The sequence below is a fragment of the Rousettus aegyptiacus genome, unplaced genomic scaffold (assembly GCF_014176215.1).
Source record: "Rousettus aegyptiacus isolate mRouAeg1 unplaced genomic scaffold, mRouAeg1.p scaffold_m13_p_12, whole genome shotgun sequence".
NCBI classification, from domain to species: Eukaryota; Metazoa; Chordata; class Mammalia; order Chiroptera; family Pteropodidae; genus Rousettus; species Rousettus aegyptiacus.
Genome location: NW_023416287.1, coordinates 67,854,687 through 67,882,634, shown reverse-complemented (window position 1 = coordinate 67,882,634; position 27,948 = coordinate 67,854,687). Strand labels below are relative to the sequence as shown.

General features: G+C 52.2%; 1 protein-coding gene across 50 annotated transcripts in view; it reads left to right on the top strand.

Moving 5' to 3' along the window:
- Nucleotides 1-27,948, top strand: part of CELF4 (CUGBP Elav-like family member 4) — a 289,057-nt gene that overhangs the window by 49,654 nt on the left and 211,455 nt on the right. For all 50 annotated transcript variants that reach the window (XM_036229976.1, XM_016158046.2, XM_016158047.2 and 47 more), the window contains exon 2: nt 26,653-26,735. In XM_036229976.1, the coding sequence (XP_036085869.1) occupies nt 26,653-26,735 (83 nt within the window). The remainder of the gene's footprint in view (nt 1-26,652; nt 26,736-27,948) is intronic.

Below are 27,948 nucleotides of genomic sequence, written 5' to 3'. Positions count from 1 at the left end.
ATGAAAAGCATAAACAAAAAAAAAAAGAATAAGGAAAGTCATGGGGGAGGCAAGATGGAGTGTAATCTGAACCACGAATCCACCTCCTCCAGGCTCTGTAAGGCTTTTACTGTACTATAAAAACCACTGCCAAACAGCAAGCCTGCTTGATGACAAAGAGAGATAATTGGCTCTCATGCAGATTTAAGCCCAAAGTTATCAAATAATAATAGCACGCAGAAAGAGACACAGGCAAATGGGCCTGGAGAGCCCGCTTCTTCCAAAAGATGAGGAGGATTCGTTAAAAGTATCTAAATTATGCTCCTGCAATGGAACAGGGAAATGGTGCATTTTTTTTTTTAAGATTTTCTTTTAATGCTTGGATACATTTTTAAAAGTTCCTTTATAATTAGGGCTGTAATTTATATAATTTATTTTTAAAATATCCTTTTTTTAATTTCCACCCGGTCCAGTTAAAGTTGAACTGAAAAGCCCACAGTAAATGATTTTTTTAATAAAACCGTTTAAAAAAGCCCCAACCTGAAGCAGAATAGATATGTGGATTTTAAAAGAGAGGGGGGAAAAAATCATATATTGAAAAAATAAATTTCCTAACCCATTTTACACCCTAGATTTTATTACCACCGGAAGGTTTTAGAAATTCTAATTCCCTTTGCTTCACTTAAGCTGTTTGTTTACCACAGGGGGCTCCTTGGGCTGGGGACCAGGAGCTCAATGGATGGATTTCAGATGAGTGGCCAAGGCAGCTTCCCTTCCCACTGACTCCTCAGGTGATTTGTCTGTTCATGTGTGAGTCAGACTCACTCTTCAAGTGAACTCTGAGCTCCCTGAGGTCAATACCATGCCCAAGGGAGAAGCCACCATGCCCAAGGAAGAAGCCGCCCTTCCCCTCTCTTGAGCATCTGGCACAGAGCTATGCATAGAGTAGGAGCTCAATAAACGTTTGCCAGTGATGTACCATACTTTAGACAACCCACCAACCAAATGGAGACCCTAGGCTGGAAAACATTCTACCTTCACAGGAAGCTTTGGTTCCTGGTATAACACTCTCTTCCTGGGTGGGAGTGAAGAGGGGACCATGTTTTCAGTTCTTAGTCAAGGACCTCTCTGACCAAGGGAAGAAGAGCAAAGAGCAGATTACCTTGAACACCAGGGCCAGAGAACATAAGGGCTCTGGTTGCTTGAGATGGGTCAGGGTAGAGAAATGCAGAAAGAGATACCAGGGGTGCTATAAACTAGGGAGACTGATGTCACCACCTTTCCAGGGACTTGCCATGAGCATCTCTTATGTTTGTTGGGCTCAGCAGAGCCATAACCTTCGAGGTGCCCATTCTATTCCTGTCAGAAGGCGCGCGCACACACGCGTGCGCACACACACACACACACACTACCCACGTGAAAGGGAGAGGGACAAGCTTAGGTCCTCCTGAACCAGAGGACACACGGAGAGGTAGTTAGGACCGTAACTGCTGTGACAAGACAAGAGAAAGGAAGGTTTACAAACACTTAGGGAGGCTCTGTGAAGGAGGGGACATTTAAACTTGGCTCGAAAGCACGGGTTGGCTAGAGCTACCCATAAGGACTGTGGAGAGTATTCCAGGGTCTGGGGTCAGTGTAAGCACAAGTGTGGTGGTAGGAATGAGAGGAACGTCTTAGGAACAGTAAGAAGAACTGCTTGGCAGAGCCTAGGAGATAAAATGGAGAATGAAGCAGATCTTAACCAGACTTGTTGTGGTGATCATTTTGCAATGTATACAAATATCGAATCATTATGTTGTACACTTGAAGCTCATCTAATGTTATATGTCAATTATACCTCAATTAAAAAATGAAAAACTGGAGAGAGAAGGTTGATCCAGGTTAAGGAGAACCTGGAGTGCGCGTAAGAAGGGTCCATGTCCCTGCTCTGTGGTTCTCTTTGGGAAGGGAAGCTTCCACCAGCGGAAGTCCGTGCTGCTCATGGACACTCGTTTGCTGAACACCTACAGGACCAGAGCGACGCTCGTGAGGACAGGCTCACTCCCACTCTCCCGCTGCTCCCAGCCTGTCTGGGGGGCCGCCCCACTTCCCTGGTGACAGATGGGCACTGGATGAGTGGGCCTGGCAGGCGGCAGGGAAGGACGCCCGTTAAAGTTGAAGTGGCTAAGGAAGAGGGAGAAGTGGTTTCTTGGAAGAGGGAGACCAGAGCTTGTTTTTGGAGGACAAAGGGACCCATCTGGGTCAGGGAAAGGAGGGCTTTTGTTCTATTCCCAGCCTCCACAGCAGGACCACAGGGGGCCAGTCCAGGAGGCTGGTGGGTGTGGGGAAGATGAAAGTTTTCTCTTTTCATGCAGAACTTCTGGGGAGAGTCACTGTTTTCACTTTTACCTGGGTCCCTGTGCCAGTGAGATCCCGCTATACCTCTTCCAGCCTCTGAGACCCCACATACCTCAAAAGCCTCAGACCCTCTGCTCTCTGCTCCCACCAATATACACACCCATAGGCCCAAAGGCTAATGTTCCTTCTGAAGAGTTCCAGGGAGAAGGGAGGATCCTGAGAAGACAAAGGCAGAGAGAAAGAGCAGGAAGAAGAGACAGCAGCCTCCTTAAGCTCCCACCGAGGGTCATTCCCATGGGGTGTATGGCTTGGTAGGAAGTCATCGTGGACTGTGGATCCTCTCCACAGTGCTCCCCTCCATGCTCATAGAAGTCTGGCTCTTCTCACCTATGACACTGGTCTGGAAACTACGACCTGAAGCTGAGAGATGAATGAGAAACAAACAGTGGCTGAAAAGTGACTTGAAAACAGCTCCTTCGAAATGGCCCAGGAGAGCAGAAAACACGCACTCCCAGCCATTTCTCCCTGCCCTGCCCAGGGAAGGACCGGGAGCACAGGGCCCCAGACTGCTGCTTCGTTGCCAAGGACACAGCAATTACTTCCTACTTGTGTGGGTTTTTTTTTTTTTCCTTCTTTCCTTCCTTCCTTCTTTCCTTCCTTCCTTCCTTCCTTCCTTCCTTCCTTCCTTCCTTCCTTCCTTCCTTCCTTTCTTTCTTTCTTTCTTTCTTTCTTTTCTGGACTTGATGAATTACAATTGCCTGACCGCCCCCTCCTCCACCCTCATCCCCAGGCGCTGACTCTGCATTACAGGTCGTAGGGCTGTAAACAGTTGCCTTCCAAAATGACAGATGCCCCTGCTTGGGGTAAGCATGGCGGGAGAGCAACCATTTGTCAAAGTATTTATAAAATGGGTGGAGATGCTGGAGTTGTATTCCCTCCAGGTTAAAAAAAGAAAGAAAGGAAAAAGGCAGAACACCACGAAGAAAGGAGTAATTCAGCAACTTATTTCCCAGAACTACTCTCCTTTTTAACCAGCTAGTGGCAGTCCTTGGGCATTGAGTGCGGCAGTGGGTGTGCTCCGGCCCTCTGGGGATTCGCAGTTTGGGGAGACTCACACGTGGGTAGTCCGAGACAGCAGAAGGGGTAGGAAGTGTGTCAAGTGGCTGTGTGAGGCCAAGAGTGTCAGAGGGCACAGAGCTGGAGAAGGTACAGCAAGTTGTGGGGTGAAGTGGTCCATGTCTCAGGTTCTTAGGGAGAAGAGAGTGGGTGTGCAAAGCCTGTGGGGTTGAAAGTGACAGACTAGAGTCCAGTGCAGGACTCCTGGATGGGGGAGACATGCCTCGCCCCAAGGAGCTCTAGGTGCCTGGGGAGTCTAGGCTCATGCACCCACCAGCTGAGTGGCACACAGTGGGACCAGGCCCAGCACAGTGCCTCGCCTGCAGAGGGCAGCTGATGCCTGCCTGTGGGAATGATGGGTGCGTGAGTGACTAGGGAAGTTTATGGCTACGGCTTCAAATGCTGAGGGAAGGGAGAGGCTGGTGAGCACTCCCTGAAAGAGGCCATCTGCCCTTATTTCCTACCTCTCACTCATGCTACAAATGATGACAGAGCACCACCTGGGGACAGGACATTGGAGGGAGCCCTCCATGACCAGGAAGTGGGACGACTAGCAGTGAGCAGTACCCTTGGACAAAAGCCTCGCGGCTTCATCTTCTGCTTCAAGGAAAGGGAACAGAAAGTCAACACCGTTCTAGAAGGCAGAGCCATCTCTAGGAGGCTGCCGGCGTCTCACTCTCAAGCACAGCTCCTGGGTCTACTAACTATTGACAAGTCTACATGGCTGTTTCAGTGATGTGACGAGAGGGGTCACATGTGCACAGGCCAGGTGGGAGCCCCTGGAGGAGAAGGGGAAGACATTTCTAAAAGAGTAGCCACACGGGCCCGAAGGGAAATGGGCCCAGGAAGTGGAAGTCACTGTTGTATGATCCCACAGGGAGGGACTATGGCAATGTAAATCTGCCCCTCACACCACAGGGCAAGCAGGCAGCCTGGGCCAGGGCCATGAACAAGTCAAGTCTCCTTCTCTGAGGATAGAGCCACCATCAGCATCCAGTCTATCTTGGGGCTTCGGACCATCCTCACAGGGCAGAGAGCAAGGCAGCACATGAGGGTGGCCCCTAAAGAAATGGGGGATACCTTTACGGCTAGAGCTTGCTCTGTGTCTGATAGAGGCCTGCCAAGGAAGCCCAGGGAAGTAGGAGAGCCCAGGTGCCCAGACTGCACCCTGGGATGATAGATTCATGCCAGCTTCTGAGGATGAAGGTCAGTGTCCCTGAAGTCATTTGGCCAGCTGGCCCTAAGGGATGTTCTGTCAGGTTGGGGCAAGGACATACCTGGCATGCACTGAGCCTCCCACTCCTGTGGGAAAAGGGAGGACAACGCTTGTGTGCCTTAGTGTGTTAATTTCCCCCTGATGCTTTCTTTTCTTTTCTTTTTTTAAAATTACGCATTAACCATTTAAAGTGTACAATTCGGAGGCATTTAGTACGTTCACTAAATGGGGTTCTACAACCATCATCCCTATCAAGTTTCAAGACATTTTCATCACCCCAAAGGAAACCTCATGTGCATTCAACAGTGGGTCCCCCTCCCCACCAACTCCCAGTCCCTGGCAGCCACTAATCTCATTTCCATCTCTGTGGATTATGTACTCTGGATGCTTCATAAAGATGGACTTATGCAGTATGTGGCCTTTGTTTCTTTCACTGAGCATAATGTTTTCAATATTCATCCACAGTTATAGCATGAATCAGAATTTCCTCCCTTTTTATGGCTGAATAGTATTCTATTGTAGGGATATATCACACTTTGTTTATCCATTCATCAGCTGATGTACATTTGGATTGTTTCCACTTTGGGGCTGTTGTGAATAGTGTTGCTGTGAATATGTGTGTATAAATATTTATTTGAATATTTGTCTTCGATTCTTTGAGGTATTCAGCTGAGTAGAATTGCTGGTCATATGACTGATGTCTTCTTATTATTTGTAAATTCCCAAGCTGACTTGTGCATCTCAAGGTCTTTAACTGGATTCAGATGAACTCAGCACGTATTGAGTGCCTACTGTGTATGCATCATTCCTTCACTAATCTTAGAAGCTACCCTGTCTGAAATGTTCTATCCCTGTTTCACAGATAACAAAGCTGAGGTTCAGACAGATCAGGTCTTGGGTCAATCAACTGAGAGGTGTCGGAAACTCAGATGCCATTTCCTGGATTTCCCCACCACAACACACGTGACTCTCCAAGGTGGCCAGGGCATCCATTGCATGGATGTCCCAGCTTCACGGTGCCCTTTACAGAACTCAAGATATTTACATATTCATTTCCATGTGAAATCAATATCCTCTAGATTCTATGATAGACAAGCAGTTGCAGGTGCTGATATTTTTTAATTAGAGGGGAGGATGTAAAATTGATAACACTCTTTCATTAAATGTATTTGGTATAAGTGATTTGGAGAAAGACAGGTGGAAGTCCATTTTGATGGCTGAACCATTAAGCCCCACAAGTGGGAGGGAGACTTGTGTTATCCCAGAAAAGTCAAGATGGGGCTTTGGGGTAGGGAGACTACATCAGGGCAGGAGCAGTGTAAGCAGAAGTCTCAGGAGGCAGAAGAATGGGTTGGGGCATTCTCTCTTCCCTAAGGAGAGGGAAGCTACAGACCCAGAGATGGCTGTTCTCTCCCAAAGCATGGAGACTCTATTCTCATTGTTGTTATCGGCATGTGCACAGTTGAGATGGCTTGGTTTGGAGGGAAAAGACCCTCCCCACCTCCCATCCCTGCTTCTCCAGCTAGAAAGAGATGGTTAGCTAAGGGGACCCACCAATATCAGTGATGGGGCTCCAAAGCCCCGACTTACCAGACCATTCAAGCTCACAGCATGACCTTGAACAACAATCATGCAGATGTGATGGGAGCAGCTGGCTTATGTCCCCTGCAGCTGCACCTGTGGCATTTGTCAGCCTCAAGAACAAGCATGCTCAGCCTATGCATACGTAGTGCCATCCATTAGCCCAGCAGGAGGTGCAGGGGCCCCACCACTCCACGCTTATCTTCTTAGCACTCCACCCGACCCCACACCCCTTAAGACCTTAGCTACTGAGTGTATGATGAGACCACAGTCCAAGTCCTGGACACCTGCCCTGTAATCCTGTCAGGCAATTAGCACAGCAAATAGGCCCAGAGGGGCCTGCCTTTCAGGAGTCTTGACTCCAAATGCTTTCCCCTGGCTCCTCCCAGGTGCTGATTCCAAACTAATGGTGCAGCCCGGTGCTTAACAGCCAGAATTTCTGTTGGCTCCCAGCCTCTGATGTCTTAGGCTGAACTTTGGGGTGCTCCAGTCAAGCTCACCCTATCTCATCTGCCAGGGCAACTCAGCACCAGATTTCAGCCAAATCCGGGAAAAGAAGCAGGAGAAAGGAGAGACCTTATGAGGCCTGCCTAGGAGCGCTGGAGAGGACATGGCAGCCCTTGAGAACTTCAGGAGACAAACTCAAAGTGATAACAAAGTCTGGGCCTAGGCAGCAACGGAGTGTAAAGGAGGAGTCCACTTAGGAAAAGGCCGTAGGGTGGATGAGGATGAAGAAGAAGGGCGTTGAACTCTCATGTTACTGGCTTGATAGTGCCAATCACCTGTTATGTGGAACTGGCATGTGTGGGCCAGATAATGGGTGCCCCTTTGCCCAGGTTGAATGTCAGGTGCCAGGAGCCCTCCAGGCAGCAATGTTTAGCAGGTAGTTGTGTGTTTGAGAGATGGACACTTCGCTACTGTGGCTTAAAGGCTGCATGGGAGACACGGTGATTTCAGGTAAAAACAGTGAGGGGAGAGACAACCAGATATGAATCCAGTTTGCTCTCAATGAGGTGCCTTCTCACCAAGAAGCCGAAATCTAAAGGAAGGGGGTGGACAAAGACCAATGTCACAAAGGAGGCAAAGATGAGAAGTATATGCTGCTGTTAAAGGAAATAGGAAGTCACGGAAGGTTTCAAAGCAAAGAAGTGACAGATGAGAACATATCCTGAAGGCAATCACTGTGCTGGCCAGAGAAGAGACACTGGAGGCCAAGGGACAAATTAGGAGGCATTGTAATAGCTCAGACAAGAGAAGATGAGTGAGGAGATAGAAGACAGGTGCATACAGCGAGAGAGGGGAGATTTCTGTTATTAAGAATAACCTTGCAAATCTGTTCTATTAACTGCAAATACAAATGTACCTCACCTGAGAGAAAGGGGTACAGGGCCAGTGAGGCATTCTCGTCTTGCTGGGCTCAGCTCTCATTCAGATGAGAGTCAGGGGTCTCAGGGGCCTGGGCATAGCCTCAGGGGAACAGAGAGATGGTCTCTGTGTTCAACCGGAATCTGCCTGGATGCCTTGAGCAACTAAGCAAGTTATCCATTCTGGTTAGGTAAGGAAGAAACAGCAGCCCCATGTCAAACCCTGAGCTGCCTTCCTGGTTACTGTGACCTTTGGCAATTATTTCACTTTTCTGATCCCTCATTCCCTTACCTTGAAATTGTCCTCTCAGAAATGTGGCTGTTTCCTCACTCCTTTTCATCTGCCTGACCTCCACCTCCCGGAAAGTAAGGACAATGGAGTAGAGAGTGGGAGGAGTTCAGGAGTTAGAAAAGTGATCAAAGAGAAAGCAAACTCTTCAAAGGTAGAAGGGTCATAAATGGGAGGCACCGGAAGCTTTCCCCCATTTCTCAGAGAAGCTCTGCATTGTCTCAATGCATCACCGACTGCACAATGACATGCAGTGGCCTTCTGTTTGGGGCTGGAAGGTCTGAGTATCGAAGGCGGTGGTGGAGGGGAGGGAAGAGGAACATTCCAGGCCTGCTGGGTGCAAGGCCTGCTGCCCAGCCCCAACTCAAGTCAGGGAGGTCACCAGGCCCATGCGACTGCATGAGACTGTTTCAAGTGACGCAACCTCCCTCTGCACCTGCCTCCATAGTGTGGCCTGACATAGGGGGCATAGATGCATTTTGGGAAGTCACCCCTAGGCCCACGAGGGAGGCTTGTCCTGGCTATAGCACCTGTCAGCCCTTCTTGGAGAATTAGGATGGAGGAAGCTGGTCCTGAGAAAGGGCCTTGCAAGGGGCCCTCCAGGTGATCCATCCGTGGCCTTGACCTCCAAGAAGCTGGTCGGTCTGTCCACATCCCCCTACACAGTGGGTTTTTTGGTTGGCTGTGTTTTCCCCAAACGAGCTTATACAATTAGTTTCTTCTTGTTTCCTAAATTATTTTTGCCGCTGCTAATTATTTCACACTCCATATACAAGAGTTATTGGGGTGGGTAATGGGAAGCAAGGGATGGCTTCATGGGAGCATCTCGGGCTCCAAGACATGCAGGCAACTTTGATTTGTTTTTCTGCTCAGCCTTCCGCCTGAGATAAGAAACAGAAAATGCTGAAAGAACAGGGGGGTGCAGAGGGGAGGTGGTGGCCCAGACATGGGCTGAGGCTTCAAAAGGTACAGCCTGCCCACGGCCAAGGAGTGGACACCTGACAACTAGGCCAAGGCCGCAGCCCTTCTGTCCCTTGGAAAAGACAAGTCCCAGGGCAGCTCAGGGAGGGCTGTGCAACCCAGAGCACACCTTTGCTCAATGACATCAGAAAAGGAACAGGTGTGGGGCCTGGCACTGCACTGGGAGCTTCGCATGTGTCAAATGGACCTGTATTGGTCCCATTGTGCAATTTAGAAAGTGGGGCTCAGAGAGATTAAGGTGCTCACCTGAGAGCACACAGCCAGGAAGTGGTGAAGCCCAGAGAAGGAGCCCGGGTTTATCTGATACCAAAGCCCACACCTCTAATTGCCCCACTCTGCTGCCTGCCACTGGGACCCTCTTTGTTTCCAAGGATGCTCCCTGGGGATGCTTCCCTGAGACGAGGGCCTGTCCCCTGTAGTCGCCCCCACCTGGCCCCAAAAGCTCACTGAGCCTGAGCTCCAGCCAGGACAGATGTGCCCATTGCCACACTTCCCTTGGGGCAGCCCCCATAACGAGAGTGTCCTTTTCAGCCTTGCTCTACTGAAGGGAGGTTAGAATTTCACTGAAGAAGATTAACCAGGAATCTAAGTGGGGAAGCAAAATTAGAAAATATAAGAAGTGTTGAAAGGAAGAGTGTGTAGAGCCCAGATGAGTTCCCTGATGCTGTGAGTCAGCCTAGGTGGCCCCTGTCACTAAGGTCAAGGGTCTTAGCCAGGTGAAGCCATTCAGACTTAAGCTGGCGATGGATCTGGCACCAGCTGTGTTAGGATCCTACTTCCTGCTAGGACAGTTGGCTCCCTTCTCTCCTTGACCAGGAACCCCAAGGCCTTCCCTCACCTCACCAGGCTCAACCTGGGTGGCCCTCAGCATCCTGAGGACCAGTGCTCCTGCTGGCCCCAGGCTGAAGGTGACTAGCCTTATTTGCCATCAAGATATCTATAGCTCAGGCCCATCCTCTGTGAGGAAGCCCCTCACACCAGCCAGGTGCTAGGAGCTGGGACTTACTCTGTAGTCTCTAAATGATATCTATAGTTCCATGCAACACTCTGGTCTTGCTTCTTGGGGCTCTTCACATGTTTTTCTCTCTGTCTCTCTGTCTGTTTCTCTGTCTCTCTCTATCTGTCTCTCTGTCTCTCTCGCACATATGTATGCACATACACACACAATGAAAACAGAACCAGTGAACTAAGTAAGAAAATGCGTGCAATGTCCTCAGCGCAGCCTCTGGTACAGAGGAAGTGATTCATCTTGCTAAAGATGACTGGTATTACCTATTCACCAGGAGCTAACGCTGACCGAGGGAGTACCTATGCAGGCACTGTTTGAGCATCTGGCATATATGTTCTCATTTAACCCTCAGCAACCCGGTGAAGTAAATGTTGTTAATCTCCCACCTTACAGGTGAGGAAACTGAGGGAGAAAGTGGCTGAGAAACCTGCTCCAAGTCACACTGCTAAAAGGTAATGGAGCCAAGCAGCGTGCCAGCCCCATTTTTACCCACCACCTGCACATTCAATGACACTCCCCTCCCTACAAATAAGGCCACAGGTGGCCAAAGCAGGGAGGTGGCTTGACCCTGAGCATAAACCCATTTTCTTTAATTCTCTTTTAAGAGAGAGCTCTTCCAGGACACTCCTCACATCTCCTCGCTCCAGGAAGCCACTCTCCCAGCCCTGGTGGGAGCTCTGTCTGAGTCTGGCGGCTTCCCCTGGAGAGGCGAGCTGAGCTCAGGCCTCACTCATCCACCCGGGGGGTAAACATGAAGCAGGTGCCTGGAACGGGCAGTGAGAGAAACAACTGATATCCAAGTAGCTCTCAGTCCTTCCTGCTGCTGCGTCCTTTGACATCGTACCACCCACCCAGGTAAAGGAACTGGCATCATGTTTATTTGATGGATGGAGAAACTGAGACCCAGAGAGTTGAAGGTATTCCCAGGTCTTGGTGGCAGAAGTGGCGCTAGATCCCTCTTAATAGATTTAAGGGAGTGCCCCATCCTGGGGGCATGGGTGTCAGAAAAGAGATGTTGAGGTATCTGGAAGAGGTAACTTGTGGGCTGGAGTCCTGCTGTGGGGTGTCCCTGGGCACACAGCTAGACACAGGGCATGGAGGAAGCTCTGCCAGGGGAGAGACCAGTACTTCTGCTGAATGAGCAAGGTTTGTACAGCGTGTCATGACCCTGAGCAGACCCTGAGGGCTTCGCTGGCTGGAGCGCCGGAACCTGGCCAATGGCCAGTGGTCCTAAGCACTTGCTGGGTCTGCTCTGGGCCTTGAGAAACCTCGGGGGAAATTCTCCTGCCCTTTGGGTGCAAACACTCCTAGAATGGAGGCTGAGCGCCCAGCCCTAGCCTGGCCCTTGAGGCAGAAGTAGACAGAAGGAACACTGCCCTGAATGATGGGTCGGTCCCGGTCCCGGGGAGCCAGGCGGGGGGTGGAGGAGGGAGGGGAAAGAGAGAGAGAGAGAGGGAGAGAGAGCGCCCCTAGAGCCCAGTGACTGGCCTTGGACACAGACCCATGTATTTAAATCCCAGCCCTGCCTCTTCCTTAGTAGTGGCCATGAACATCCTGCCTGACCACTCTGAGCTCAGGCTTATCCTCAGCAAAATGAAAAGGGCATCTACCTCACAGGTGTGTGGTGACACCAACCTGATGGAAGCTGGTGCTATGAGGCCCCGTTCACCCAAGTGCCTGCCCCTTCCTTGGCAACTGATAAGCTGACTCCAAGGAGAAAAGGGGACAGAGCAGGCCCCATTGCCGGGGGCCTGGCATAGGCCTCTGGAGTTGATAATGAGGGATGGGTGCCACCTAGAGAGATCAGGAGGCACTGCCTGGCAGAGGTAGGGTGTTCCCCAGGCCCTCACTGATGGGTAGTGAGAATTCACCAGGCAGAGAGGTGGAAAGAGGCCATTCTCACTAAGGAGGGGCCGAGTGAGCTAGGCATGGGCCCATAGGGGTGTGAAGGAGGCTAGGCTGGGTAAGAAGGGAATAAAACCTTGAGAGGCTAGGGGGCTGCTTCAGCTGCCCAGCAGTGCCCAGCAGTGCAGTGGGGACCCTGGCCAACCTCAAGCAGCCAAGAACAGGTACTAGCCTTGTAGGTGGCCTGGCCCCTCCCTCTGGGCCACTGCACCATCTTATGAGACACCCTGTACCACCTTTCCTGCGAGCACTGATTACACCCTTTCTGCAAAATAAAGAACAGAAGGGGAAAAAAAAAGCAGAGCCCTTTCTTCCTCCCCCTCCCTTCCTCCCACTCTCCACACACCCCCCTCCTCCCCACCTCCCTTGCTCTCTGTTGCTAAGTAGATGGTAGGTTTATTTGCGGCTGTCGGTTCCCAGTAGAAAAATTTCGTCTTGGAGAGCCGCCTGGATGGAAATGGCTTCAGCACCGATTTCATGGAGAAGGTCTGTGCAGTAATTAGTGTTCATGAGGGAGGAATTGGACTGGCAGGCTCCCAAGAAAACTACTCCCCAAAAGTTAGCTTGAGTCCAGAGGGCTACATCGAATCCGATTCCAGAGTGAGCCTCGCAATCGCTATATTTAGACCGGCACGCAGAAACAGGCCGTGTGGTAGATGGAGGTTCACGGGGACTGGTCGTGAGAGGCAGAGGCGGCCTGCTGCCCACTGCACCCCGTGCATCTCCTCCCTTTCCTACCCCTGCATGGCCTGGAACAGACACTTGTGAGGGAGGAAAGGGAAGGAGAGGGGTAGAGAGGAAGGTGGGCTGGCTTCGCGCTGGCCAGTGCCGGAGTGCGCTTGCAGAGGGCATACTGTCTCCCTGAGGCATGCTCACGGGCCCCACACAGCATGCTCGCTCAAACCTGAGGACTGAGCAGCTCCTCTGCTTCTTTCTCCTTCTCCCCTCTGTCAAGGCCGCAAGGGACACTCCTTGCCTTCATAAGGGCCGAATCATTCGTTCCTTCCCTGCTTTCCCCAGGCCTCTGGTCCAAAGAGGCCCTCCGTCCCAGGCTGGGAGCCACCGAGGTTCACTGTCCTTTCTCTTCTATCCTTCCTTCTCTCCTCAAGCCAGGTCTGGGAAAAGGGCAGACAGACACCTCTGGACGCTTTGTGAAAGAATCGAGAGCAGCAGGCCCCAGAGGCCTGCTAGGGGTTGAGGGGTTCTAACATGTCCCACCTGGGCCTCCAGGCTGAAGGAGGAACAAACAGAAGCAGGAGTAAATCCAGAGCCCTGACTCTTCCTTCCCGTTTTCATTCCCAGGGATTTTGTCAGCGCCAAGCTGCTGCTCGGGTTGGGATTTACAGACAAGGAAGCTGGGGTCCCCAGAAGGCCGTCCTGGCCTGGATCCAAGTTGCAGTATCTTTTCGCACTTCTCTGCCATGGAGCCTTTGCACCTGGGCTCCCCTTCTGTCCGCATTCCTGTCACTCACAATTTCCGTTCACTCTAGTCCTGGACCCTCTGCTCACAGCTAGCCCGGGCCTCTCAGACCACGGGGGGGCCTCTGAGGTCAGTCCTGCATGTCACAGGGTGTGTAAAGCCAGGGGAGGGGCCTCTGTACTCAGCCACAGATGAGGAGTGGAAATGCCAGGGAGGAAGCCAGCAGTCATTCATTCAACCTATCCCACCCCTCAGCTTTCCCCTTCCGGGCCTCAGCTCCCTGAGCTGGTTTTCCGAGCTGTGGGGTACAGTCAACTCAGCCAAGATAAAGAAAAGGTCTAAAGGAAATTTTGAGGAAGCCGAGAGAATGGGTAAAACCTGAGGACACAAATACTGAGACGTGGCCAGATGTTATCCTAAAAGTGATAACACCAGGCTGCAGGTTGGCTCTACGGAGCATAGCTCAACAAACCCTGGTCCTGGGTCCCCCACAAATCCCCCTTTCAGCCCAGTCCTTTCCACCACCAAACCCTCTCAAGGACAGTGAGAACAGAGAACTATACACACCTATAGGACGTTTCAGATCCTTGTCTCCTTCTTTCCTCCATCCTTGTCCACTACTTCCTATCCTCCCAGGCAGGGGCAGAGACACTGGATGGACTTGCCCCTCACCTCTGCTCAAGTGAATCTGTTTCCCCTGTTCTCTTCCATTTGGTGCAAAGCCTTGGAGACACACCTCCATCTGCTGACACAGTCTGCTTCCTACACACTTCCTCTGGGGCCCTCCACATTGACCACCGAACATCTGCTTGCTCTCTTCTCCTCAGGCTGCACTGGGATCCCAGCCCTCTCAGAGACCTGCTCCCCTCACTCAACCTAGGAGGCCAGGCAGTGGACCTAAGCTCCAATCGTCTCACTGTATGCTCTTGGGATGATTGTTTTACCTTAACTTGCAGACACATCCCTTTCCTCCTCTGTGGAGGAACAGTGTACGCTTCCTGGTCCCTCCCTCCTGTGCTAGGACCCACTTTGTGCCAGGACTGTGCTGGATGCTGGGGACACAGACTCATAGGCAGGGATATAAAACCCATTTCACAGAAAAGGAAACTGAAGTTCAAAGAGACTAATTGACTTGCTGTAGGCTGTGTTTGACCTGTTGAGAGATTGAATGCAAAAACAGTGTCCATCCCTCATCTATGCTTCCTTTCGCCACTCCAGGCCCCCTGTCAAGAGGGGCGTACAAGGGTCCAAGGCAAAAGGGCCTGCCCTGCCATCTTGGAGCTCACAGGGGCCTCTCTAGAAGTCAGTGAGGAACATGGGTAAGATTGCTCAGGACACATCCAGTCCCTCCCACTCTTGCAGGGGCTGCCCATTTCTCCCAGGCTTTCCCATTACAGTGCTGCCAGGGGCCTGCTCTGCTCTGGAGTGAGACACCCCCAGGTTTCCTCTCCCCAACCTTCTCAGCCCACACCCCCAGGTCTCGACAATTCCTCTCAGGAAAGAAACAATTGACACAGAAGTGCCTCTTTAGGGAAGCACGAAGCCAGCTCTTTGTCACTCAGGTCCCTGTCAGCTCATTACTGCCTCCTGTCATTAGCATATTAGATACCTGAGGTAAACAAAACACACTTGCATCCTAGATTCTCAGTGCAAACCAAACCATCAATCGCTCTGAGCCCCCAGTATGCTGGCCTGTGCTAGGGCAGGAAACACAACGAGGTCCATGTCCATGTGGATTTGTATGGGGGAAGGTATAATCAGGTAAATGTGCAGGTCCCATGCAAGGGAAGCAGACAACACCAGATAGTATAAATGCCAAAGCTATTTTTCACACTGTGGGGAACCTTTAGCATCACATCGCAACTGCTGCTACTGACAACAGTAGTAACGACAATCCCCTCGTTAATTATATGCCTGGCACCCTGCTGGATGCCCAAGACCCCAGAAGGTAAGTGTCCTTACCTCCTTTTCCCAGGTAAGGAACCCGAGGATGATATTAACTACCCAATCTACCCGGAGAATTCCAGAACAAGGCAGAGGTTACCATTAGAACCAGATCCACCTCCCTCCAAGGGAGCAGACCTTTTCCAGGACTCCAGACATCCTGCTGATGAGAACAATCAGGCCACGAGGTTAAATGGCTTTCCCAGATGCACCAGCTAGTTGGTGACAGAAACTAGGGGGTCAGATGTGACCATTATTTAGGGATGAAAAAAAATAGTGCATCCCAGAGTGGTTAAAGTGGGACTTAACTAGGTGGACAAGAGAGAATATGGAGTTCCAGCCCTGAGCCAACAATAAAAAAAAGAAAAGAGGAAAGAGGAAGAGAGGTGGAGAGAAAGGAAAGAAAGAAAACAGAGAAGAAATGAAGGAAGGAAAGAAGGAGAAAAGAAGGGAGAGGAAAAGGAAAGGAAGAAGAGACGAGAGAGAAAGCCAAGGAAAGGTGCTGAGGAAGGCGTCTGGAGGAGCTCTAAAGGGGAGGAGGGCAGTGGTCTCCGGGGCTCCAGCCTTCTGACCACGCCCTCTAGGGTCCCCGGACTCACCCTGCAGCTCACACCTCTGTCTTCGCATTGCAGAGCCCTCTGCTGTTATCGTTTGTGCCACAGATGAGCCCTGTACAAACCTTGATTTGGTAGATACTTGCATGCTTATCGCCTGGCTTTGCAAGTGTGTTTACTTAGGGTCTCCTTTAAAGCTGGGTGTATGTCTTTCATCATCTTGCAAATGGAGGGCTATCTAAAAATGGTTGTGGAATGAATGAATGAAGCATCTTTCATGCCTTCCACAGACGACAGTACTCTATCTGATCCTATTCACACGGTTTGAGTCTTGCATACCGGTCAATGAATGACTTAGTTCAATCTTCTTTCTTGGTGGGCTCTGTGGGCATGTGGGTGGGAAGGGAAGAAATCAAATTGAACAAAGGCTCTATCCCACCCTCCCATATGTCACCACCCCCCCCCCCCCAAGTCGCCAACTGCCTCTCTCCCACCATGGGCACTCACGAGATCAGCTATGAATGAAGGGCGACTGTGAGTGGCTCTGACCTTTCCCAGGATTGGGGCCAGCTGACTGAAACAAAAGCCAGAGCCCATACCCCTCCTCAAAGGGGAACAATAGTTGATACCTAGACTTGGGCTGGGAGAGCTCCAGGGATTAACTCCCAAGACCAGTACCTCAGTCCCTTTTGCTGACTACTTCTTTGCTTCAGCCCTCAGGTTAGATATTGCTAAATGCTTGTGATTGAACCTATCTTATTGATGTTGGGTGAAGCTCAAAGCCCAGCCAAAATAGTGGCTTAAGTGGCCAAGATCACGAGGGAAAGACACCCTCTAAAAGAGCTGGACTGTGGCCTGCCCGAACTGTGTGAGATTGTTTTTCTGCTTTTAAAAAGAAAATCACATTTTCTAAACATTGATCCTGTAATGTGGGACTCTTGGCTATTGGTCTTTTCAAAATAACCTGTCTTGGATGCTGAGGTTGGATTTTCTTGGTTGGTGTGCTTCTGATTTGTTGTTGTTGTTGTTGTTGTTGTTGTTGTTGTTGTTTAAGTGAATTAGGGCCTGTTAGGAAGGAGCCAGAGGAGAAAGGTGAGATTAATACACGTCACCTGGCAAGTCCTGAGTGCCTATGTGCAATCAGAGGGTAGGCTCCTGCCCTCCCCTCCTGATTCTGAGCAGCTCAACGACTCCTGTGAGGCCCCCATCCTGGCTTGGTCCAGGATGTGAGAGGACACACAGCCCTACGACTGTGGTATAGCTGGAGAGACACAGTTCCCATCTATGAAAACGACAGAAAACTCTGTTCAACCAAGCACTTGTTTGTATGTTTTGAACACTTGGACGTGGAAGGACCCATGGGAAGGAGAATCAGTGAGGGTTGGGAAGCTGGGGAGGGCTCCAAAGGTGAGAGATTTAGTAGGGGACCCAGGAGCAGGGCAGGTGTTCTGGTGGGAGGAGGAAACAGCACAGGCCTAGAGGTGACATGGAAACATGCTGTGGAGGAGTGTGGTTCAGTGTGACTGAGATGAGGGACAAAAAGACAATTCCGTCCCCTGTCTTCTGGGTGTGATATCCTCTCCTTCTGTGGGAGAAAGGAGCCAGGGAGGCTGATGCCCCACCCTCAAGGACATCAGGAGGGTGGAGAGCTATCTGTGGATATGCCAGGCTGGGGGTGGGGGCTTTGGGGACATGCCGAGGAGGGATTTCTTCACACTTCTCTCTGCTTGGGGAAGGGGATCCTACTGGGGAAAATGACCCCACCTCTATTTCAACAGTCCAACCACCATGGAAAGCAACTTAGCAAGCATTTACTGAGCTCTCTCTGTGAGCATAAGACTCACACACAATCTAGCAAATTTTGGGGGCCTCTGGAGGCTCGGACCCTACACCATGTCATTCCCATATGCTGAGGAATTCAGCCTGTCTGGCTGGGGGTCAGTGGCACAGCCAAAGGCAGCCAGAGAGGCTCTGCAGTTCCAGTCAAACAGGGGAAGGGGAGGAGGCAGCTGCAGGCAGGCAGGCAGACACGCGAGCCAGAGGACGGAAGGCGAGTTCCCTCCAAGACCAGTCGAGATGGCATCACTTTCTCGGAGGCCCCCCACATTGCCCATCTCCCACAGTTTAACAGTGGATTGGACCAAGCCAAGTGGGCCTCTGAGAGCCCTTTCCACCGTGGCACTCAGTGAGCCAGGCATCCATTCCCACGGAGTCACGCCTGGCTTCTCGGCAGGTGCACCCTGTTCTGAGGAAATTCAAAACAGGAAGATCTAAACTCCCCAACCAAGTTAATGAGAAGGGAACATAGCTCAGTTTCTCAGCTCTAGCACTTATTGAGGCATTCGTGTGAGTAACAAATGCCTACACGCATTCTAAATCCAACCTGGATGCTCAGATAGAGCCCTCTGTGGAGCAGCCTGCCTTTCATTGACATTGGACAGGGCACGAGGGGTAGAGGGAAGTCAGGCGCCTGTGGCCCAGTGAGGCCCCAGAGACCTTGGCTGACTCTGCCTGGTTCCTTATAGGAAGAGAATGAGGTCATCCCCAAGTCCCTGACCCCAAGAGCAAGCCATGGAGTGGGGCATGGAGGGAGGACACTTTTCATCTGGGGCCCCCAGGAATCCCACTAACACAGCCCTGAGATACCACCCAGGGCCTCTGGAGAGGGCCGCAGGAACTCTGCACCAAACCAGCCATCTGGGGCCCTCAGGTCTCTGCTTCACCACTGAGGCATGTCACACAGGCTTTCTTAGTTGTCAGATGCTGATAATATCCCCCCAGCATACTCTGAGGTGTAAGAATGATGAGCTCGTGGGTATGACAGCACTGGGGCAAGTAAAAGCCCTTTGCACAAATGAAAGGGAGCACTTCTCGCCATCTGGGGACCAGCAGGAGCTGCCAGCCCAGAGCAGGGCCACAGAGGCACAGGGGCAGCCCCTTGGCTGTGGAAACGAAACCCAGCACCTGTGTCGGCAGAGCGGGTTTGACCTCTCCTGGTGGGCTGGGCCTCAGAGAGGCTGACATCTTCCCTGCGCCAGCCCCCACCTCCAAGGCTCACAGGCCCATTAACCCCGGCCACGGACCAAGTGCTCTTTGAGAGGCCATCAGTATGTCATGTCCACTTTTCATCCTTTTCACAGTGCCATGAAGATGTTTCAGCAGACACCAGACATGTAATTCTCCAGTGCGGAGGGTGTAAACAAGGCGACCGGCAGGACAGGCCCTGATTCATCCTCCGAGGTGCAGAGCCAATTAGGTCCCTTGGTCTGATTACTGGGCCCTGTCCTGTACCCAGCAGGACGGAGAAGGCAGGACTGGTGTCACGGGGTTGCCTGTCTGGGTCTGGGGAGATCTAGACCCCCAGCTCTGTACCCGTCTCTGTCTTATGACCACAAAGGGCACGAGGCTGAGAGAAGTTTGAGATACATCAGAGTCGCAGTGAGCTGGGTCTAGTTTCCCATCTCCTACAACCAGGTTCAACTCTGAGAAACACTTAAAGACCACCATGCCTTCCACTGGGGTTTTTGGTTTAAAGAGAGTTGTTGCAGGAGGGCAGTGCTGAGCCCAAAAGCAGGAGCCAGTGAAGGCGGAGTTTCAGCACTGGAGGCTCTGAGGAGGGGAGCAGGACAGCAGCCCTGATTCATTGGCTGAGGGCGCCATCCGTCACCCCCTGCAGGCTGCCCCATCGTCCCCAGCTCCCGGATCTCCTTTTTGAAGATGGGTGGTTCTTGCCACTACTACGGGGCCAGAGCTGAGGAGTGGACATCCCAGACCCTCTCCACACACCCTGCCATCTCTTCCAAGCCTTTCGACGTGCCAAGCCAGGGGCAGAGTGTAGTTTAGCAAACGCTGCACTCAGTGATGTCTGTCACTGGGGGGAGAAGGGGACCCTGGAGTTCATAGTCCTATAGTAGACTATGTCCATGTGGGCAGACACACATAAATGCTAAGTCGATGAAGATGAAGCGTACTTTAACTACCAAATGAGAGAGGGCTTTAGGAGATGGTGTAGTCAGGGAAGGCTTTAGGAGATGGTGTAGTCAGGGAAGGCTTTCTAAAGGAGGGGAGGCTCGCTCACTCCTAGAAGGACATGTGGCTCCAGAGGAGGGAGGCATAGTGAAGGCATCAGGGGAAAGGATGCTGCCGTTAGGCTTGGGTTTTCCCCTTGGAGGCAGAGCAGCAATAGGAAGCCAGAGTCAAGTGCTGTGGGTGGGTGATCATTGCCCCTCTCCTAGGGAGAGAGGAGAACAGCAGGAATTATTGGAACGCCGGCAGGGAGTACCCCTGGGGAGAAGGGAGGAAAGAGGGAGCAAGGTCCGGGCAGAAAGGACTGAGGGGACTGTAATGGCCGGGACAGATCCTGAAAGGTGGCAGGAGGGTCACCAAGTGTCCGAGCAAAGACAAGGTAGGGCCCGTGGTTTTATTTCTCTGCCTGGTGCCAGCCCTGCTGAGCCCAAAGGCCCATTCACAAGGAGTTCACAGATTAGAAGGGGAGACAAGATTCACTCTTGGGGCAGCCCATGGGCAGTGGTCAAGGGCATGGCCACATATAAATTCATAGAAGGTGAGACCATGATGGCTGAGGTAGGTGCTTAGGGCCTAACTGAAGGACAGGGCCCAGGAAGTGGGTCTTGAAGGAGGTGCCAACCTGGGGCAGGCATGGAGGTGGATGGGCATCCCCAGAGGAAGAGTGCGTGCATGAAGAAGGCCTCTGCAGCTGTCTCACCCACAAATATGGGGAGGGGACATCTGCTCTAGAGGCACCAGGGAGGCCACCTTTGCCCACCCAGACCATTGGGGACAGAGGCTGGATGAGGGCACAGATGTGGGCTCAGAGCACCAGCAACCGTCTCTCCAGGGAGGCTGGCAGAGTTCCCTCTCACCCTCCCTCTACCCCCCCCACCAGAGGTTCTACCACTGCAACAGTGTCCACACCTATCTTATAAGCCCTCTAGGTGATTCTCAGGTTCAGCCTGGGGTAAGTAAGAACCACTCAGGAAAATGCTCTGAGGGTGTGATTTCAGACACCATGGCAGGTCGATGGAGCGGAGATTCGGGACAGAGAGGGGCCTTCTGGACCCGCTAAGGAGATCATACTTAACAGAGAGCCCCTCCTGTCCCCATGGTTCTGGCTGGTTGATGGGTTTTCTGCTCCCTTCCTGTCCCCTATCCTACTTCCACACCTGTCTTCCTCCTACTTCCTTCGGGCCAGCCAAGTGACTGGCCTGATGCATCTGATCTTTTATTAGAGCCCAGATCTCCCCATTCTAGAGCCACCTTCCTCTAGATAATTCTGTAATTCAATTAGTAGGAAGCCAAGGCCTGGCTGGGGCGGGAGGAGGGAGCGCATAGGGAGCCTTCCCCTCCATGATGATTACACCCCAGGCTTTAGCCCTGTTCAGAGTTAGGCAGGAAATTGTACTTCCTTCACTTCACGATGACAAGGGCCTTTTATACTCGCTCACGGGGACTTTGTAAATTACTGCCATCTCTGTGCAATTAATTCTGCTGCACTGTGTTTTTTCCCCCACGTGGGAGAGGGTGCCTGCCCTTCTCAGGAATCGACAGTGCCCCTTGCACCATCTTCTGCAGGCTGCCCTGCTGGAGAAAGGTGTCTGCCACCCTGCCTACACCCTGGCCTGGCAACACCCCCTCTGCTTACCTACCCCCCAACTCCCCCCACCCTGCTGTTTACCTCTCCTGGCCACACCCTCCTCCTCTCTTCCTTTCTTCCTCTGCCCTCAGTGCTTCCTGTTCTCTCTTTGGCACCCCCCACCTCCACTGGGTTTCCTTGGCCTCCTAGCCCTCAGACACCTGAGCTTGAAGCTCAGCCCTCTGCTTAGAAGTCATTGTCTCTGTCTCCATGGAGTTGGCAGTCTGCTTAGAGACGCAAGACTCAAAACTGATAAATAGGAATAGTGAGTGGGAAAAGGTTAAATGGCAGCATAAGGAAATGTGAGTGCTGGACAGTGTTCAGTGCACACAGCAGAGCTGAGAGCAGCAGGATCCACCCATGATCATTTCCCTCGTGAAGAATTTGCCAGGAAGCTGATGCCCAATGATCTTTGTCTCATCGGGCTATGAGTCCTGCGTCCTGTCTGCCTTACCCATTTTCCCCCACACCCTTTTTAGTCCATCCTCCTCTTTCAGTAAAGATTTTTTTTTTTTATCTTTAAAGTTAATTAGGCAAGTGATACATGAATATATTCTGCATCCAAATATGTCGAACAAAACAAAACAAAACAAAAAGTTAAAGTCATGGGAGACATCCCCTAACTCCACACTTCCTGTTTTCTGCATGGCGTGACCCTTCTAGACTTTGTGCTATGGTGCAAATACAGAGTTGAGCGCATATGGAACTATTGGAATATGTTCCTATTGTATATTGTCGTATGTGATTTCACAATCTGCTTTTCCCATCTGACAATGTGTCTTTCCATGTTGGTACATGTAGGATCATTTCATTTTTTAAACAGCTGTAGAGAGTTTCACAGTCGAAATGTGAAAACATCCCTGCTCTGAGGGACTTTTAGGTGGTTTTCCATTTTTGCTATTCTAAACAGCCCCAATGGACCCTTGCTCTCTCCTCTGTGAGCACAAATATGAGCATACTTATAAGGTCAGGACTGGGAAGGGAATTGCTAGTCCTGAAGGGAGAGACTTCTGTGTGGCAAGCCCTATCCCCAGAAAGGATGCTTCCTTTTCCAACCATCAGGTTCAGAACCTGGTGCTCCCCTTGTCTTCCACACTCTTACATGGGTACGCAACTGCTTCCTGAGAGAATCCCATTTCCCAACTAGACCGTGAGTTCCCAAAGGACCTCACCAGGTATGTCTCTGGGGAACACCTGAGCACATCAATGGGAGAGTGAGCTTGACAGGCTTGGTGACTGCCGAGCTGTGGTCCCTTGCACCACCCTCACAGCTCAAAGTCCCCTCCTTAGCTCCTATGAGGATCAGGAGTGAGTGGCAGGAAGTCAAAGCTAGTTTTTCTGGGTGGGGCTTCTGGGTGCACCATCCAGTGTCCTTACGTGAGAGACCAGTTAGTGTCCAGTGAGTGAGCCTCGGGCACCCTCTCTCCCTCGGACATCCTGAGCCCTCGCCTCGGCCTCTGCGCCAGGCCCACCATGCTCTGCAACATTCTGTAATGGCAAACTCTCCACCTGAAGCCACCCTCTTCCCACCAAGCCGCTGTTCCCCCAGGACTCTGCCCTCAGCAAGGGAGACGATGTGGTCTTTTCATGCACATTGGTGTCAGCCGTTAATAACTGCTTATCTGTATTTACCTTTTTAAAGAGCCCTAGTGAGACAACTCATTTTGCAGGTAGCCAGTCAGACACAGCATCAGACTAGTGGAAAAGATGATTTGAGAAGGCCCAGGTGGGTTTATCCCAGGCCCAGGTGGGTTTATCCCAGGCAGCCACTATGTAAGGCTAGTCTCTCCTGACAGAGGGGGAGAAGCAAGGACTCTGTCTTGCTGACCTCCCTCTTTAGAAGGATTGTTTGTGTTTACACTGCACTCTGCAATTAGAGAGCTCTTCAGAGGTTGTTAATACTCATTGGCTAGTATGTCTTCCTATAAGCCACTGAGAGGAATAACAGTCCCCATTTATAGATGGGGAAACTGGTGTACGGAGAGAGGAATCAGTACGCGACTCCTGGCTGATAAGGATCTACCTGGACACAACTTTCTGTCTGGAACTGCACGTCGGCCTGTTCAGGGAGTGATCACCTCGGGGTGAGAGCAGGGGAGTGACAGTAACTGCACTGGCAGGCCCTGGGAGAGTGGGCTGGAGGAAGTCTTGGGGCAGTGTCCTCCCAGCCAGGGCCACCTATCAACTCTCACAGGCAACCTCTGTCCCCCACCACTATGAAAGCCCTGTGTTCCTGTGTCCTCAGGGCCTCAGTCAGCTCCCCAACCTCCCAGTACCCTTTCCGCGTTCTCCCCACCTATCGGCCCCCTCCAAAGTATCCGACGTGTTCGGCATTCAATACTCTCGATAAATATGTATTGAGTTCCTGCCCCTGTTCTGGGCACTGAGAACCAACCAAGAATGGAGCCTCATCTGAGCATGAGGAGAATGCCAATCAAGGCACAAATATACAAATATATAAATACTGTGTCAGGAGTAAGGGGTGCCAAAAAGGAGAATAAACAGGACGAGGGGCCAGAGAGTATGTAGGTGCTGGGGGAGGGGTTACGGTGTTAAATGAGGTGGTCAAGAGAGGTATCTCTAAGGAGGGCACATTTGAGCAGAAGCCTGAGGAGCAAGCCGTGCAGATACCGGGGTTGGGGTCATTCTGGGAAGAGGGCTCAACCAGTGCGAAGGTCTTGAGACAGAGTGTACCCGGCAGGGCTGAGAACTAGGAAGGAGGCCAGGGGCTGAGCAAAGGGAAGAATGGAATGAGGTGATATCAAGGGAGGTTACACCTGTTCTGGGGGTCTCTTAAAGAATTTGGTTCCAAGTGTGGCTGTAAGTTCTCTCCAAAAAAAAAAAAAAAAAAAAAGGCGGTGGCATAAATTCCTGGAAGCTGGACAAAAGCAACAGATTTAAAAAAAAAAAATTTTTTTTTCCTTGTTATCCCAGGCCGTGGAAACAATATGGTCATTTTTCTCCCCCGCCTCCTCCCTCCTTCCTTCTCTCCCTCCTCTTTCCTCCTCCTCCTCTTTCTCTTCCTCCTCTCCTCCCTCCTCCTCCGTCTCCAAACCTGCCCCTGACCTTGTCCCGAGCTGGCTTGCCTGCGGGTAGCTAGACAGTAGCTGCCTCCCAGTTGCAAGAAGGCACAGGCAGAGGACAAGGCCAGCGAGGGGACAGGAGGAAAGAGGCCCCCAGAGAGGCAGGCAGCAGCACGAGGGACAGCGTCACAGGGGCTGCTGACCGCTATTCATTTCAATCCCCTATGTGTCTCCATCAATAACTGCCTGCCATGACCAGGAGGGAGGAGCAGGGAGGAAGGAGGAGGAGGGGTGACCTGGGGTCTGGATGGGGAAGGATGAGATGGAGTGGGAGAGAAGCTTTTCGGCACTGACAGCTCTCTCCAGCCCTGGAGCAGGAGTTGGAGGTAGGGCAGAGAGAGGGCCCAGGGGGCGCCGAGAGTTTCTGTCTCCCAGCGTTCTCTCCCTGCTTCCTTCCTCTCGTTTCTGTGGCCCCCTCACGCACAGATTCCCTTCCAAAATCTTCTCTAAAGCTAGGAGGTGAAAGGAAGCAGGACTAATTTCTACACTGGAAGAGGAGGAAAGGAGTTGCACTGGGTGGAGGAGGAGTCAGGAACTTCAGAGGACATTAGGAGCACTCTGTGCCTGGGAAAATAAGAGGCCCAAGCAAGCCTGGTAACAAGGGCTGACAATGGCACCAGACTGGAACCACCAGCCTGTAAACCTTGTGTAAAGAGGGCATGAGCCACAAGGCTTGACACAGAACTTGACACACAGTGGGCACTCAGGAAACAGTTAATAAATGGCCATAAGAATGAGCAAGTGGTCAGCTGTGGACAGTCGAGAAAGGTAGTTGTGATGGACTAGACCAGTCAAGGAGGGCTGCCTGGAGTAGGCGAACCTTGATCGGAGTCATGAAAGATGGACGGGACTGAGAGAAGTGAAAATGGAGAGAGAGATGTGCCAAGTGAGGAGCCTATGAGAACAAAAGAAAGGGGGGGATGGTGACGACAAGTGGTTGGGGGGGTCAGACAACAGGAGAATGAAACAAGGGAGGGAACGAAAACGACGAAACGAGGAGGTGGCCAGCCAGCAGGGTACCTCCTCTGGGGCCATGGGTGGCTCTGGAAAGTCCGAAGCCACTATTCCCCCACAGAACTCAAGCCTGCTGTTGGCCAAAGTTGGCTTTTTGACATTCCCTGTGGTCCCTGGCCTTGCAGGCCAAGTCACATTCAGCCACATCCTTCGGCAGAGGATGAGGCCCCTGACACTGGTAGTTTGAGGGAACTCCCAGAAAGACTCTTCCATTAGCGAACATTCTCTTTGCTTTGTCACTGTGCTTGAAAGGCCCACATTGAACAGTCACCCCTTGAGTTAAGCACAGTGTTCTGTAAAAATCTAGATGCCCTGGTGTGGCATTGTCAGACTCACTCAAGGGGAAACCCAGACTGAACCTTGGAGACCACTCGGGGTCAACCCTCTCAGTTCATGCACATGAGGAAACTGAGGTAGGACTGGAGACGTGATTCGCCAGGGGTAGGGTCGCCCAGGGAATTAGAAACACATCAATAGTTGACCTCAGATCCAGCCTTGCACATTGGCGGGGTGGATATGCCCAAGAAGCTCTCTAACTAGGAGGGATGTGAAGATATCACTGCAGATGTGACAATGGCCTGGGGCAGGGGACACTTGAGCAGCCCCATTCATTTTTTCAAGACGGCCTGGCCTGGGGGCCTCCTTACAGGTGGAGCTTTTATTTGGAAGGCCGAGAGCTCTCTCCATCATCCCTGATGAAGCAGCAGGCAACAGTGCCCCTAAGGGCTTGAAACAAGAGTTCATGGTCAAGTGCAACTAGAGGTGCTGTGGGTGAGGGGCGGAAGCTGACCCTTATGGGAGAGAGATATTGGAGTCAGAGCTGAAACAGGCAAACAGCACCCAGAGGAGGGAAGAAAGGGAGGGAGGGAGAAAGGTTGGAAGAGAAAGGGCAGAGGCACCCGAGGCACCAGGGCACGGGGACAGGAAGAGACCCGCGGGGAGAGGGGGCGTGGAGGGGGGAAGATGCAGCGTGGGGAAACTTCGCTGAGGGAGCAAAACAAAACAGCAACGCGAGGAACGAGAAGCAGACAGGAAAACGGAGAAGCAAGAAGGCTCGAGCTGGGTGTTCAGGAGAGAGAGAGGTGGGGAGAGGGACCAAGAGGAGGAAGGGGCTGGAGACTGGAGGGCGACTGGAGGGCGACTGGAGGGCGCTTCAGTGGACCGGGGTCGCCCCACTGACCCTCTTGGCGCTTGCTTCCCTCCCTAGGCTGCGCTTTCCTCACCTACTGTGAGCGTGAGTCAGCGCTGAAGGCCCAGAGCGCGCTGCACGAGCAGAAGACCCTGCCCGGGGTAAGTGGCGCCCGCCGAGGCGCGAGCGACGGGCGCGCCGACAGGGGGCGACTTCTGGAGGCCGGGCTGCGAAGCGGCGGGCGTGGGGACCGCGGGCCGGGGCGCGCGCCGCCTGCCTTCGCTCGGGAGCTCTCACCCCTAGGAGCCGCGAGGCGCCGGGCAGCGGCGGGGGTTCGTAGGCGCCGAGCTCAGACCTCGCCAGGTGGCCTCCGCACTCCGCGGTCCCGGCCCAACGGAATCCCCGGCGAGGGGTGAACTCGGCCTGGCCACAAAGCTCGGGCGGGGCTCCTCCCCTGCGGATCTGGTCGCTCCTCCGCGCGCTGCCGGTGCGGGGAGCCCCGGGCGAGAACACGGGGTGCCCGGTCCCCGGAGCCCGGAGCTGCCTCCACAGGCCCCGCGGGGCCCCGGTGGTGGGGCCGCCTCAGCGCCAGCCGATCGTCGTCGTCGGACACCGGCTGTTTCTGGGGTGGGGGCCAGGGCGGGAGGGGGCGCCTCCCCATCCAGGCTCGGCGCCGCAAGTGAGATCACCACAGTTTATTTAAGGAGCCAGCCCTCGTCTTTGATAAACTATCGCGCCTCAGCCCTGGTTTATAGCTTCTGTGCGGGGGAGAAGAGAATTATTTATGGCCCCCCTAACTGGGTGTGATATCAGCCATGGCTATTATCGAGGCTAGTTCATCACCATAAAATAAGAAGTGTTTCTCGGGTCAAGGGTCTGTGCTGTATCTCCCATGGGTTCAGAGAGATGGGGGGAGGGGGGCTGAGATATACAGCTCGCGGGGTATCTAAAGCTAAATAGAAAGACGTGTTTGTGGGCATAATTTTAAAAATTTATAAATATACCGTGTTTAAACTGTGTTATGCAATGGCCACTGCAGGGAAGCACGTGTGTTCCATATGTATGCTCACCAATGTTTACACATGCATGTTTACATTCTTACAAAGCAAAACGTATGTAAACACACGCTTCCATTTCTGTCCCACAGCAAGAAAGGTTAGCCAGGTAGACAGAGAGAAATGCAACCCCCCTTCCTACCCCCGGCCGTGGCAGTCTTTTCTTTCCATCCAAGATCCTTCTTTACCCGTTCAGGGGTGGAGAGGGCCTTCCTTCCATTAAGACAGCCTTTGTATTGTATTTTGGTGTTTGTGATTGCAAAGCACGGGGCTGAGTCACCTTAATAACATTCCCGCAGATGCAAATGTATGGAAATCG